Source organism: Scophthalmus maximus, chromosome 17 (assembly GCF_022379125.1).
Source record: "Scophthalmus maximus strain ysfricsl-2021 chromosome 17, ASM2237912v1, whole genome shotgun sequence".
Lineage (NCBI taxonomy): Eukaryota > Metazoa > Chordata > Actinopteri > Pleuronectiformes > Scophthalmidae > Scophthalmus > Scophthalmus maximus.
This window is the reverse complement of record NC_061531.1, coordinates 1,171,783-1,186,062: the sequence shown is the minus strand read 5'-3', so window position 1 is coordinate 1,186,062 and position 14,280 is coordinate 1,171,783. Positions and strand designations below refer to the sequence as shown.

Below are 14,280 nucleotides of genomic sequence, written 5' to 3'. Positions count from 1 at the left end.
GTTTGTTTTCTTTGGTTAGTTTTTTTATTTTATTGCTGAGCCACACTCCATACCAGTTGGTGGCGGTATTGCAACAATTTTTTGTTTGGCAACCGCTAAAAAAACAAGAAGAAGTAGAAGACTAGGCTTTCTGTGGACTGTCTGAGAGCCGTCTAATTTTTATTTTATTTATTAGTTTATTTGTCAGGGACAATGCAAAAAACATTGTAGCAGGTTACAATAACATGAAACAGATGGATTGCATAGGGTTTCTATATGCAACCCCTGTCCCTGGTTAGGCTTATCTACTTAAAAATGGTCATTACATATCATCACCAAAAACGATGGCAATCTCAATCACCCGGATTGAGCAGCAGGACATTAGAGTAGGAGCAGAATGGATCAATGGACCATCTGTGTACCACCTATGATGTGTAGGACGTTGACATAATTAGATTTTATATTATCAGCACATCTGAATCAAATCAACATGCGCATTAAAGCAGTTTAGTTGATTATGATTTATGATTATTCATGATTTTTAAAAAACGCATTGACTAACTACATAGAGTAACTACATAGACATGTCGGTCTGCTATATTTTAAACCGATACATTTATTGACTACTAATTACCAAAAATCGCAGTTCTGTCGCTCTGAATAATGGATTCGAATTGCGCGCAAAGAACTTCTTCTTCTTTTCCTTTTTTTATGGCGGTTGGCACCATAAGCGTGTGGAGTGTGGATCAGAAACGCGCGCGCAAAGAACTTCCGGGGACTGTCTGAAGTCAACATTTTGGACTTCCGTTGTCGCGACTCACTGGCCTGTTTGCTGCGGTTCACTTTACGGCAACGTTCGTCCCTTCACGGCAGCCCGCCATTTTATTTCAGGAGAAAAGAGATCGCCCGCACGCATTGAGCGGAGTCGCGGCCTTGTTGTGTTTGCCTGCCATACCCGACCGATCCGTTGTTTTTCCCTCTCTCAACCGCGAGTTGGTTCAGTAGAGCTGCGTAAACCGTGCGCGTCTTCATCCGGTCTATGGTGTGACTTTTGTCAAACGTCGGAGGAGAGAAGGTAAGAGCCATACACGAGGCGCATTGTTAGCATAGCTAGCCAAGTGGCCGCTGAAGAGCGCTTCACGAGTGTACCTTTTAAGAGACGATGACCAGAGTGAATGTTATTGTCTGAATATATTGTTGTAGCCCAACGTCCTTTTTGAACGCCGAAGACGTGGATGTACAGAATATACTGTTTTGCCACTTGAAATGGGCAGCACTGCCAGCGAGCACAGACAGTAGCACACGAAGCGATCGGTGCTTCCGCTGCTGGTTCCTGCTCAACGTGTACTTGTAGCAGCCTGCAGCGTGTGGGGCGTTACTGACACGTTACTGCTCACCCAGGTGAAAGATGACTCAGTTTCTCCCCCCGAACCTACTGGCCCTCTTTGCGCCGCGGGACCCCATACCATTCCTGCCGCAGCTGGAGAAGCTGCCCCACGAGAAGCACCACAACCAGCCTTACAGTGGCATCGCTCCGTTCATCAGGCACTTCGAGGTGATCATCCAACCCACTGCAATATTCATGTTACATGTAGTTGCCCGCCTTTGTGCCACGTGTGTAAATGTATTTGTCTTCCCGTTGTGTTTAGGATCCGAGAGATGCTCCTCCACCAACACGGGCAGAGACGCGCGATGAGCGGCTGGAGAGAAAGGTGAGGTTACTGTGGCTTGTGACGGAGCATTAAAGCGGCAGTACGCGATTTTAATCCAATACACTTTTTGTAAAATATCACAGTCTACTAGCTATGGGTTCTGTGTGTGCAGCGGACCGCAACACATAACACCGTGTGTGCAGTTTGTTGGGATTATGAGGATACCGGTCTGACGGTAAACCACGTGAAATTCCAGACAGTTAGTTCTACCATTACAAATTTCAATTAAATCATTAAAACTGTGGCCAATTACCACGGTAGATTACTAGTCAAATTAGCAGTAAAAACTGTCCAGCTCAGTTAGCAGCAGTCTCCCGCACGCAGGCGCAGCATGCAACGTGTGTTTGTTGTGGATCAGAGTGGGAGACGTTCCTTTTATTTTGCTATCATGCCTCAGTCGGTCATGTTGTTGAGGTTCAGCGCATTACGAACCCTTTCAGTTTCCTTGAGAGAGAGCCAGGTGTTGATTGAGCTACAGAATGAATGTAGAGAGGAAGTGGCATAAGTCAGGAGAGATAATTGAATCAGAGAAATAAAACAGTTTTGTTTTATTTTAAATTTGATTGTTTCATGGTGGTTATGTTGTAAAGTAGAAACGGACAGGATTTTTGTGCATGTAATGCAGCTGCAGTAAGGTTTATGTATCATTTGTGAACATTTTCATCAATTTAAAAAATACTGTGATAAAACTGATAACGTGATAATTTTGGTCACTATTTAACTGTGATGTTAAATTTTCAAACCGTTTCATCTCTAGCAGTTTGTAAATGTCACCCCTCGACACCTCAAGAGACGGGCTTGTGACGGATGCTATGACCCAGGGGTTTTGGCCTCGTGGTTAGCTTGTCAGTCGCCCATACTGCGGGTTCCAGCCCTGATCAGTGCAGTCAAGAAATTAACAACAAACTATTCTCCTAAATAACTTACTGCCCCTTTAACTGATTAGATAGACACCTTTGGTATAGAGGTTAGGGGTTGTTAGGGTTCAGTTTCATCCACAATCTTTCATACAGGAATGAGGAATAAGGTGTATAAGGAAAGTGACCTGAAATTATTAATGCCTGACATTATATCTAAAATACTAAAATCATTTTGACACTTCAGGGTGGGCGGGGGCTCCCAATTCAATGGTAGGGGGAACACTGCTAAAATCTGTTGGGCTGAACTTATGTCGGTCTTGGACTCTAAAGTGAATGGCACTTTATATTTTTAGGTTGGGGTTTGAAATTTCTATTTGTAAGTATTCTTATGAGAAAATGCTTGAGTAAAAGGTTTGCACGATTAATGGAAGTTATGATTATTATTTATTGATAAATTATCCAAAGGATTAATCGACTGATCTAAAGAAAAAAGTTAGCTGCAGCATTACACTAAACCCTAAATTGCCTGTAACAGCTCATCCAGCAGTGCATGAATGCGTCAGAAAATGTGCAGTAACTAGCAGTACTGTGTGTATGAATGAATGTGATTTCTACCGGAAAGCACTTTGAGTGATAAATAAGACTAGAAAAGCGCTATATAGATTAGAGCCCGACTGTTATTGGATTTTTGAGGCAGATGCCGATATTAAAGATAAAAAATTTCCCATATTGACATATCGGCCGATATTCTTTACATATATGTTTAGGGCTGCAACGACGCGTCAACATAATCGATTACTTAAATTCGTCCATTTGCATTGAATGCTCAACGCGTTGCGCTGTTTACGTTCATCCCCAGTGATTAAGGCGAGATCCAGTGAAACAGAGTTGGTTGCGACAGTAGTGAATGTGCAGTGCATGTTACTGTCTGTCTGTTCATGAACGACGCAGCGTCTTAAGACAAATGAGAAGTATTTTACCGTTGTTGAGGAACTTTACGGGGTGAGTCCCGGTCGGAGCCAGACACTTAGGCCCCAGAGAAAGTGAAAGCACATCTCCCCTGGAGGAAAAGGCTGCAAACTCAGATACTCACGCGAATTAAGCGATGCTGTGTAAAACAGCGACAAACATTAACTGTCTAACTTTAATGCTATGATGCACGAGTTGTGTTTTTATCCATAAATCCACTCACGTTAGCACAAAGGCTACCTATCACTACCCTACGGGCAACTCTGACGTCATCGCAACACTACAAATAGTGTCGGCAGTGAGAGATAAACACCCGTCTGTTATAAAACAGCTGTATTTAGATGGAATAAACACTTAAAAGACAATAGGGAAAATTAAATGAGTTTGAGTGAGAAACCTCAAATGGAACAGCTGACCATATCCCTATAAAGCCTGTTACTTTGCTCTGCTTCACTTTATCAGCATGAAATTTGGCAGAGATAATGTTCAGATGTGTTATGCATTGTGGACGTTTTTTTGCATTATCTGCATTGTTGCATAATAGGTTTTTTTGTAGGCGAAACTGAAATCTTTTATTTATGTTGTGTTCCACCTTCATTTATACATATAAAATATTGATCTGAATAGTAACTATAGCTGTGAAATAAATGCGGTGGATTTAAAAGTACAGCGGTGAGCCGGTACTCTCATGAATACTGCTTATGGATCCGGTACTTTAACAGTACTCTTACTTACTTACTCTGAAATTATTGATACTACGGTCTTTCATGATTAAGCGCTGTGACCCTTTTAAAACAGGGTTTCTGTTCGCATCCACAGATAATAAGCAGCCCAAACTCCTTCTGAAAAAAAATTATATAATGTAGTCAATCATTCTGTAGTGGCATACTGCCGCTGCTGAATGCCTGTAGGGGAAACACTGCACCATTTTAAATCACCCTGAGCATTTCTTTCTGCATTGAAAAAGTTTTCATATCTGTGAACATATACGCAGATAGATATATCGGTCGGCCTCTAATATAGATTTAATCCACTAACCATTTCCTGCTAATTTTTGTTTTTGCAGAGGCGAGAGAAGATTGAGAGACGGCAAACAGTGGTGGAGACAGAACTCAAGCTTTGTAAGTTTTGACTGTGGTTTACATTATATCCTGTTTTCACTGTGTATGGTCTTTTGGTTTACACTAATCTTGCTTTCCTATTTGCATTATATCAGGGGACCCCCATAATGACCCTAATGCACAAGGGGATGCTTTCAAGACGTTGTTCGTTGCACGAGTGGTATGTTAAAATCCCGTATTGGGCTTCTTCTTTTTTTTTTCTCTTTTTTTCCTGGAAATTTTTAATGTGATTGTTTTTACTGATGCCTTACTCTATTGTATTTTCTGTAGAACTATGATACCACAGAGTCCAAGCTTCGGCGTGAGTTTGAGGTTTATGGCCCCATCAAACGGGTATGTTTCTCACTTCTTTGCTGCAAGTATACTATATACACTTTAATGCTCAAAACCTGAACTAAAACACGATGGACAACTGAGCAGCTAAATATGTGAAGCATGATGTGAAACTTTTTTTTTTATTTGAATCTTCTTCCAGATATACATTGTCTACAACAAGAGGACAGGGAAGCCTCGGGGCTATGCATTCATTGAGTATGAGCATGAACGAGACATGCACTGTGAGTACCAATTTAAACACTTTGCAAATACCATTCTGTGTATGAGCTCAAATTGATGATGACTGATCTGTGATGTGCAGGGTGTTTTTTCAGGTGAATCCCCTATCCTTTGTTCTGTATCCATGTTTTTGTTATTATAAGGGGGTGGCAGCTTTCTCTAACACCATGGGAAGGTTACTACTCCCTAATAAGCTAAAAGATGGTTATGTATCAAAGGAATCAGAGTAATTCTTACAGATGTATGCACTACAATTTGCATGTTGAAAACGTCTCGTCATTGTGTGATGTGCGTGTCTGTGTTTGATGCTTGTCATCAGCTGACTAATAGTCTGGCTGAGGAAGGGAGTTGCTTCATTCAGTGGGGCATCATTGGAAAATTGGGAGAACCAAGAGGTAGAAGTGTGTTTCCTCTGTGACCTGACCATCTGTGTCTGTCAATGGGGCACATTGTCTTAACTGTTAGGCGTAGCTCTGGAAGAGCAGCTCTCCTGGTTGGACTTTATGGTAAGCGAACGGTCAGACTAAGCTTTGAATGGGGTTTTACCTATATGTGTCACGGTCTGTTTGAAAATTCTGGTGGTCTTCAACCCTGGTCATGGTGAGAATAGTTCATCTTCACCACACTAGTGAGACATTTTAAGCTGATGGTGATACCACAGTGCCGTCTCATTAGACAAGTGAATGGGGCATCTGTTTCAGTGACACCATTTTGGACTATTGGTGCGATCTGCTCTTCAAGACCAGAGTTGCTGAATCACAGCAGGGGGTGGACTGCGGGGGGATGTGGGGGCCAAACGGTATATTAACTGTGTGTTGTTCTCATTGCCACTGCAGCCGCCAATCTGTGATGGCTATTGGCCAGAGCTGGCTGGCAGATGATGATGGTTATGATACATCTACACCCTACTACCACAGCTCAGTATATGGTTGGTATAATGGGTTTGTATGATGGGTAAGATTTCTTTCCACCCTCCATCTCCTACATAGGAAAGAAGAGCTACGTTCAATGGGTAAAGCATCTGTCTTTGCAAACCCGTAAGAGCTTCTAGGGCTGTAATCACTACTTGGATCTTAGGCTTTGACCATTGAACGCACCCCTGACCATTAGTGTATTATACATGTTCCCCAATGATTCTGCCCTTTGTGTTAAAGCCGCCACAGCTTACTGAGGGCTTGTGCAATAGGGATGACTTAGATGTATGGAAGCAAACAAGTTACTTGAGCAAGAAAAGAAATAGTCTAAATATGTTGTTTCACAGCCACCAATCCCACCATCTTCTGGTGGTGCGTGTGATTATGCAGAGCAGACTGACTTTGTAGGAACGTTTCTTAACAACAGTGATCCAGTCAATGCATTCACGTTTAAATATTGGTTTAAAGGACATGGTAAAATTGGAAAATTAGTCAAGTTACCTTATCTTGTGTCAGTATTGGGTGCATCAGCTTTCTTCATAATAGAAACGTTCGCAGTGCCAGTGCCCATTATCCCTACCACTGCCATGCAGTCCCAATTACATTGTCAGGTCGAGACCTTACAATAATTGAGAGAAACCAGACAGTTCCCATAGTGAGCAAACACAGTGTATAGTACTAAACAAAATACTGAGGATAATTCCAAATAATGTCTTAAATAGTAAGTCTGTGCTGGCTTTATTAAAAAGGCAGATGAGGGTAACTTCTTGGTAATTCTGCTTAATGAGCTATTTGTATATTTATTCACTATATACCTCAAGGTACATATAAGCTAATTTAGCTTTACAGATTTATCATCAGATCAAGGAAATTGTTCCCTTTAGAATCAACTTTAGACCTAGACCATTGGACACCCTTAATAAGTTGGACTTTACAGGTCACTTCAGATTCAGACATTTCAGGATAGGAACATGACTTAATTTAAATCTTAGTTAAAAACAACAAAAGTTATTTTTTCATTAGTTGGGGTTTAGATAAGAGAACTCATCCACCCACTTTTTTTTTTTTTTTTTTTACAAGTTTGTTTCAGTTGGTCAGCTTTGGTTGGATTGATGGGGGTTTGGTAAGGCCCTATCATTGGACAGGATGTTGTCATCCTATTGAACACAGGAAGTCTAGGGGTTGTGGTAAGGCCCCTAATAGAGGTGTTGTGACAGTATGTGTATTCTGGTGCTGAGGGATTTTGGTAAGTTATGGTAAAAGTATTGTTATTAACTGATGGGCTATGGTAAGGCCCTCCTCGCTGGAGAAGTTATCCCCTCAGGGATGCCACATCAGACCAGTGTAGCAGCCAGCATGAGCCGCCTGGACTTCTTCACTTCCTTCGATTATACACGGTGGACTAAAAGGCTGGTGTTTTTGGTATAATGGGCTGAGGTGTGGGACAAAGTCTGAAATGCAGGTGGAAATGTGCCAAAAAAGCTGCATTTGTTGCTAAAAGTTCCTCACTGTTGGCTTCCATAATGTTGTCTTCTAAGGATGTTCATAATTAACCGTGAACCCACAATAAGAATTTTGACCAATTAATACAACTATCAGTTAAAAGGTTAAAAAGATAGAAAATAATATATACAACGATGGGCCATCCCATGTGACAGGATTTCTCCGAGTGCTGCCAATAGCCAGTCCAACAGAAACCGATGGGTCGATGTGTTTGTGAGAGACGGAGAGAGGGAACAGTGAGTGTTGCACACAGCTCTGCAATGAAGGGACGGGGCAAAACACTATTCTAGAGACCTTTTTTATAATAGTAAAGTATAAAGAATTTTCAGATCATTATGAAACCGGCGGGCTGCCACAGTCAAGGTAATTAAAGAGGAAACTGTAGGCCTATTGGTCTGTTTTAGTCCATTATAGCAGTGCTGCCGATGTGTGATGTGTGGATCCTCATGTTTTACTGTTCATGCTGACATTTTGTACAACAACAAAATCTTCAATTCTAAATGGTATCTAGTCGGTTTGATGATCAGTTAACAAGCGTCACCATTGGTGAGACAAATGTACATTCCCTTTGTCTTCTCGTAAAAGTTTGTAAAAGGGTTCAGCAGATTGCCATGTAAAACTTGACTGAAAAGTCCATACTGCTTATAGTGAAGGGTTAAGTTAATTTGCCTACAACAAGTTGTGTTCGATCATTAAGAATCCCTAATTTTTAAGATTAAGAGTATACGCAAAGCGTACATTTCTCTTTTTTCTGCACACTGCAACGACTATTGTGATTTTCATTGAAATGACATTTCACCTGTAACTGTCCCAAAATGGCGAGCAATTGAGCATCCATCAGAATGTGGTGTCATTTGCTCAGAAACATACAAGTATTTTAAGTGTCTAAAATTTACGTCGTATTTTAGACCATCTGGATGACATAAACTGGCTAGAATTTAGGCTTTACACCACTACTGTAATGCAAAAAGGTGGGTATGTAAGTGATTCAATTAATGGTGTAACGTATCACTCATCGGGGGAAAGGAAGTAAACTCCCATTATCCTTCGGCTTTTACCCAGAGAGCAGCAGTCTCTGCCTCGCCTGCTCCTGGTCAGTATGATGATGCATTGTTTGTTTCCTTGGCCACGTTGATGCAGTCATTCTCCAATCTCACGTCTGTCTTCACTCTCCCATTCCTCCTCTCCAGCTGCCTACAAACATGCGGACGGAAAGAAGATCGATGGTAGAAGGGTACTGGTGGACGTGGAGCGAGGACGCACTGTCAAAGGATGGCATCCTCGCAGACTGGGTGAGCTGCCTTTTTATATTGTTTTCTTATATAATATTTTATGTTAAAAAAACAGCGGCTTCAGGAAGTATTCACAGCCCCATCATGTTGTTTTTATTTTGGTGTGAATTAAATTTTACAGGGAGATAATTGCCATTTTCCCATTAATCTATTCTAAATAAATCATAATGACAACATTTTAGAAGTTTTTACAAATTGCATAACCATTTGAGGGCTCATTTTTTTGGCTTTTATTATAAATCATTGACTTTGCCCTGTAAACTTGATATGGCGGGAAACGAAAAATATTTGTCAACATTTTCAGTTCAGTTTTTCAGGAGAGCACTGGAGGTGCGGTGGCCAATTATTTTCATAAGGATTATTATTCTTTTCAGCCATGTTTGGCCATTTTGAGGCTGTTCCCACAGTGTTGCCATGGTGACGCATTGTTCGCCATCAAATACAAATGTGTCTAATGGACATGGGATGGTTTGAGTCTCTCAAAACCTGGCAGACATGTTCAGAGTGTCAAATCCTGATGTCTGAAATGGCTCTTAGTCTAATTGTGTTAAAAATGGCTCGATGGCGCCCCCTACAACATTTCAAAGTATATGCCCCCAGCTTTAAATTTGATGTAGATGAACGAAATATGGTACGCACATGTGTCATGGTAGGACCTATTAAAATGCATCTGGGAGCAATTACCTACACCCAACAGGAAGTCAGCCATTTTGATTTTTATTTGGTGCAAATGGCTATTTGGAGCGGTCGTCAAGGTTTTTGAAGGGGTTAAGGAAGATTGAAACTTGGCAGGTGCGTTTACAAACAATGAGTAGTTAAATCTGAGATGGATCCTGGGCTTGGGTGTTGCAAAATGGCTCCATAGCGCCCCCTCCAAATTCTCTGAAATTAAACTTCCTTACCAATTTCACCTACATGTATGAAGTTTCAGGGGCACATGTATCATCCCAAGACTTAAAAAAAAAGTATCTTGGTGCCATGACCTAACCCTTACAAGAAGTTGGCACGTTTGAATTGAGTTTGAAAATTTAGGCTCAAAACAGGCTTCACTGACTTTTTTGGTAAATGGGTTTTTGAAATTTGTGTTAATTTAGCTTAACTATAGACCAAAAGGTAATTTAAAACAAAAGCCAAAGAAGTAGGCTCTCAAAATTGTTTTATATACTGTATCTGTTTTCAGATGCTGTAACAGTGTTGTATCCTTGGGTGTTTCATCATCCTCTCCCTGCTTGTCTCTCATACAGAACCAGCAATATGCACACTTTAACTAAAGGTTGAGATGGCAAAACATCAAGAGATAAACTTGACTAATGATTTGCTTGTTTTTTAAGGTGGTGGTTTGGGTGGCACCAGGAGAGGTGGAGCTGATGTCAACATCAAGCACTCTGGCCGAGATGATGCATCACGCTATGACGATCGCACCCTGGGAGGAGTGGGGTGAGTGTTATTAAGGGAAGACCTTTTGTGTTGTATAAAATTGTGTACAGCTGTGTAAGTTTTCACTTTGTCCTGACTGCTCACAGTGATCGGGAGCGCGGAGAACGGAGGGAACGAAGTCGGGAGCACAGCGAGCGTGGTGAGCGTGGTGAGCGTGGTGAGCGCGGTGAGCGTGGTGAGCGGGACAAGGAGAGAGTAGAGCGCCGGAGATCCCGATCCCGCGAACGTCGTCGTCGTACCCGTTCCCGGGAGCGTGAAAGAGAGAGGGACAGACCGGCGGTAGGAGGAGAGGATGCCAACAGTGGCAGTAGTCGCCGTCGAGAGCGAGAGAGGGAGCGTGGGGCGGCAGTGGGCGGAGACAGCAGGAGTAGGGAGAGGAGTCGAGACCGGAAGAGGAGAAGCAAGAGCCGGGATCGCAAGAGGGATCGGGAGAGAGGCAAGGGGCTGGATGGGGAGGAGGTCAGCCAGGGAGAAGGTGCCCCCGAGGGTGTGGAACGGATGCTGGAGGAACACGAAGGAGAAGTGGGTGAGGGCACGGAGGAGCGTAGAGAGAGGGACCGAGAAAAGGACAGGGACCGAAGGCGTAGTCACAGGGAAAGAGAAAGGCGCAGGGGAGACCGGGACCGAGACAGGGACCACAAAAGGGAGCGGGGGGAGAGGGACAAGGGGGAACGCAGGGAAGAGCGCCACGGATCCCTACGAGATGAAGTGGGCTCCCAGGATGACATAGGAAATGAGGATGAGGGAGGAGCGCCGTCGCACGTGGAGGACTACAGTCAGGATGGGATGAATGATCAGCAGTCGGTGCCATCGGCTGACGGATATGGCTCCAGTGAGAACGGCTACAAAATGGAAGCACCAGGAGAAGAATACTGAAATGGCCCCTACCCCAGCAAACTCCCACTGACAAATCAGTTGTTTCTTATTGGTCCTTAAACTTGGCCCCTTGACTTCAGCCCAGGCACAAAAAGCCTAAATGAAGTCGGGACGTCCTTAGTATCACACATCTAGCTAGCTTTCCTCCCGTCTGTCAAGATTCTGTTGAAATATTCCACTAAATATTGTTGCATATACCAAATTTGATCTCACTAAAAGTTGCAGCTGTGATTTATTGCCCAACTAATCCGTGCCACTAAATGTTATTAATTACTTTGGTGATTGAAACAATGTCTTGTTTCCACTCTTCTGTAAGTTGGGATGAACTTTGAAAAGACACGCTATTCATTTTGAGATGATAAAAAAGTTTTTTTTGTAATTTTCATATTCATAAAGCGGTTACATCATATGCTCATTTGGACCCAGTTACCAATTTCTGCTCAATGTATGTGAAGTTGAAGGAAATGTAGTGTTTTTTGACGATTGAGTTTTTCCCCCTTAATTGTTTCTTCAATATTTCTGTCTCCATTATGTATGTTAGATTTCCAGGGTCATTTTAATAAAGATGTGACTTAAATTCTGAGTTGCTCAATCATTCACATTTGTATTGCATTTCCCTAATTCTATGACCTGACTGCAGTGCTTTAGCCATCAAGGCAACCATTGCTTTCATTTCTTTACAAAAGAGGAGACGGTACTGGACTGCGTTTACATTGTGCTTTTCTAGTGTTATGGCCACACAAAGCTTGATACAGGGCTGATCACATGTATTAATTCATACAGCTCTTAGCAGCATTTTACTATCAAACATTCATACATCCATGGGTCAAGTCACAGTAGGAGAACTTTAATGAAGCTGCTGCTGCGTCAGGTGGTCCACTGCGGTCGAGCCGGCCTCGACCTCAGGTGAAAGTCAAGCCGGCCCTCAAATTGTTTTGAGTTATTTCTGAGCATTATAGTAACAGCCATGAGAAGGGATTTCACAACAAAAGAAATGTTCCTTAAATATATCGAAATTATTAAATTAAATCAAAGAATATGAAGTGCGCCTCAGACAGTTTTAGGATGATCTGATGTGGAATTTCAAAATATAAGCCGTTGAAATTTTCATACATGAGCCATCATCCCCATGAAAATCTGATATGAATTAAAAGGAAACTGTTTCCACAGATCAGCCCCCAATGTGACTAAGACAATATCAGGATGTTCTAATATGGAAATTTTATTAAGCGAGCTTTACCTAAGGGCCCCACAGGACATAATCCTATCCTGACCGGGAATTGAACCCTGACCTTCCATACCAAAATCAGCCTTAGCAGCTATTAAGTAAAAATACATCTGTCAAGAGGAGGGAGGGAGTAGCCATCACACCCCAACCAATTTCACCAATCACCACACATCCACTGCAATATGCTGATGAAGGGCGTGTGGGGGGTGAGGGGGGTGAAGGGCTTTACCCAGTGAAAGCTGAACAAACAGTAGAATGTCCTTGACTGGTCTTGACTTGATGCCAGTCTTGTGTCCTCTGCCACACCAATTTAATTGGGGGGGTCAGTAGGTAGGTGCCAAGACCCTCCTGCACACTCGCCACACTCTTTTAGCTTTTTTCGATTGAGCTCTCCCCAGTTATGAACAGCCGTGCGATCTGTAATTAAAGTAGAAAATTAAAGCATGAATACAGAGGGTTAGAAAAGACAATCCAAATCCAACCCTAACCATTTTGTTTTTTACTTTCAGAACACATTAATTCAACCCTCCTGTCTGATATTGTGCAGCCCACAAACAATGGACTCAACTAATCAGCTCCCCATTTAGTTGTTGCTAGTGGAACTCCTCAGGGCAGTGCCATTAGTCCAATACTCTTTTCAGTTGTGATAAATTATGTTTTCCCTCAGGGAAAGTTCAGGAGGATATTGGACGGTCATTGTTAGCTGATGATGGTGCTTTGTGGAAAAGGGAAAAGAATATCAATCATATAGTGCCAGTTGATGTTCATATTCGTAGGGATTGAAGTTTTCAGTAGAAAAAAAACAAAACATTAATCTTCACTAGGAAGAGAGATGTTGAAGCAACGATAAAGATATATGGGCAACGGGTAGAACAATTGAAGGTTTTAAGATTTTTGGGTGTGTGGTTTGACACCAAGTTAACAGGAACTAACATATTTACAAGATAATATCCAAGTGCAAAAAGATATTGAGTGTAATGCGATGTCTCACAGGGTCAGAATGGGGAGCGGACAGATCTGCTCTAAGAAATATTTATGTAGCACTGATTCTATCGGTGTTAGACTATGGGTGTATTGCTTATGGTTCAGTACCAAACTGAGCTGTGTCTGCTCTTCAGGTAGAAGCAGGTGAAATGCCATTACATTTAAGAAGGAAACAGCTGATGATGAATTCCCTGGTTAATCTCAAAGGACATTCCCAAGATAAAACATCCGACAACAAATGTATTGGTTCCATGTTGGGAGAGTGAAAGGACCACACGCGATGGGAAGGTTTTGCCTGGAGCAGTGAGAAAGTGCCCAGAGACGTGACACTAGATCAGAAATAATATACCCCAACAGTTTCATCATCAATTACTCCACCTTGGATGCTCCGTCCCATCAGTGGCAGTTGATTTTTAGTTTCTGGAAAAAAAAATGCAAGTGCATAAAAATCTTGGAAATATGAGAATAATATGAATATGAGTTTTGGTTAAGGGTTGACTTCAAACATTATACCAAACATTTGTGTCAGTATATACAGATGGGTCCAAGGATCCTAATGCAGGGTGCACAGGAACAAATCTCTGTTAAAAGAAGAACATCAGACCATTTATCAGTATACACAGTCGAGATGATGGCGATTGCAACTGCACTACAGTAAAATAGAAGAATTACAGATCAGAAAAGTTATTCCTTACACTGATTCCCGTTCATCATTAATTTACAATTACATCTCATGAGATTTGTGAAACACTGCACAGATTCAAAAATATGAATATTGTGGTTACATTTATATGGATACCCGCTCACAGAGGTGACGGAACCGGCAATGAAACTGCAGACACATTAGCAA

At 42.0% G+C, this 14,280-nt stretch overlaps 1 protein-coding gene across 1 annotated transcript; it reads left to right on the top strand.

Annotated features, from left to right (window-relative positions):
- Positions 1-839: 839 nt before the first annotated feature.
- Positions 840-11,795, top strand: snrnp70 (small nuclear ribonucleoprotein 70 (U1)). Its single transcript, XM_047328367.1, has 10 exons — positions 840-1,054; positions 1,381-1,534; positions 1,629-1,691; positions 4,587-4,641; positions 4,737-4,801; positions 4,912-4,974; positions 5,117-5,198; positions 8,804-8,905; positions 10,237-10,342; positions 10,429-11,795. Exons 2-10 carry the CDS (start codon positions 1,388-1,390, stop codon positions 11,216-11,218), a joined length of 1,473 nt encoding a protein of 490 aa, XP_047184323.1. The 5' UTR covers positions 840-1,054; positions 1,381-1,387; the 3' UTR covers positions 11,219-11,795.
- Positions 11,796-14,280: the final 2,485 nt, after the last annotated feature.

Bases quoted from the DNA above. Each gene is read 5' to 3' on its own strand.
- snrnp70 (XM_047328367.1), top strand. From the start codon at position 1,388: ATGACTCAGTTTCTCCCCCCGAACCTACTGGCCCTCTTTGCGCCGCGG. The intron at 4,802-4,911 runs GTATGTTAAAAT...TATTTTCTGTAG, and splicing joins CGTTGTTCGTTGCACGAGTG to AACTATGATACCACAGAGTC. The intron at 4,975-5,116 runs GTATGTTTCTCA...ATCTTCTTCCAG, and splicing joins TTTATGGCCCCATCAAACGG to ATATACATTGTCTACAACAA.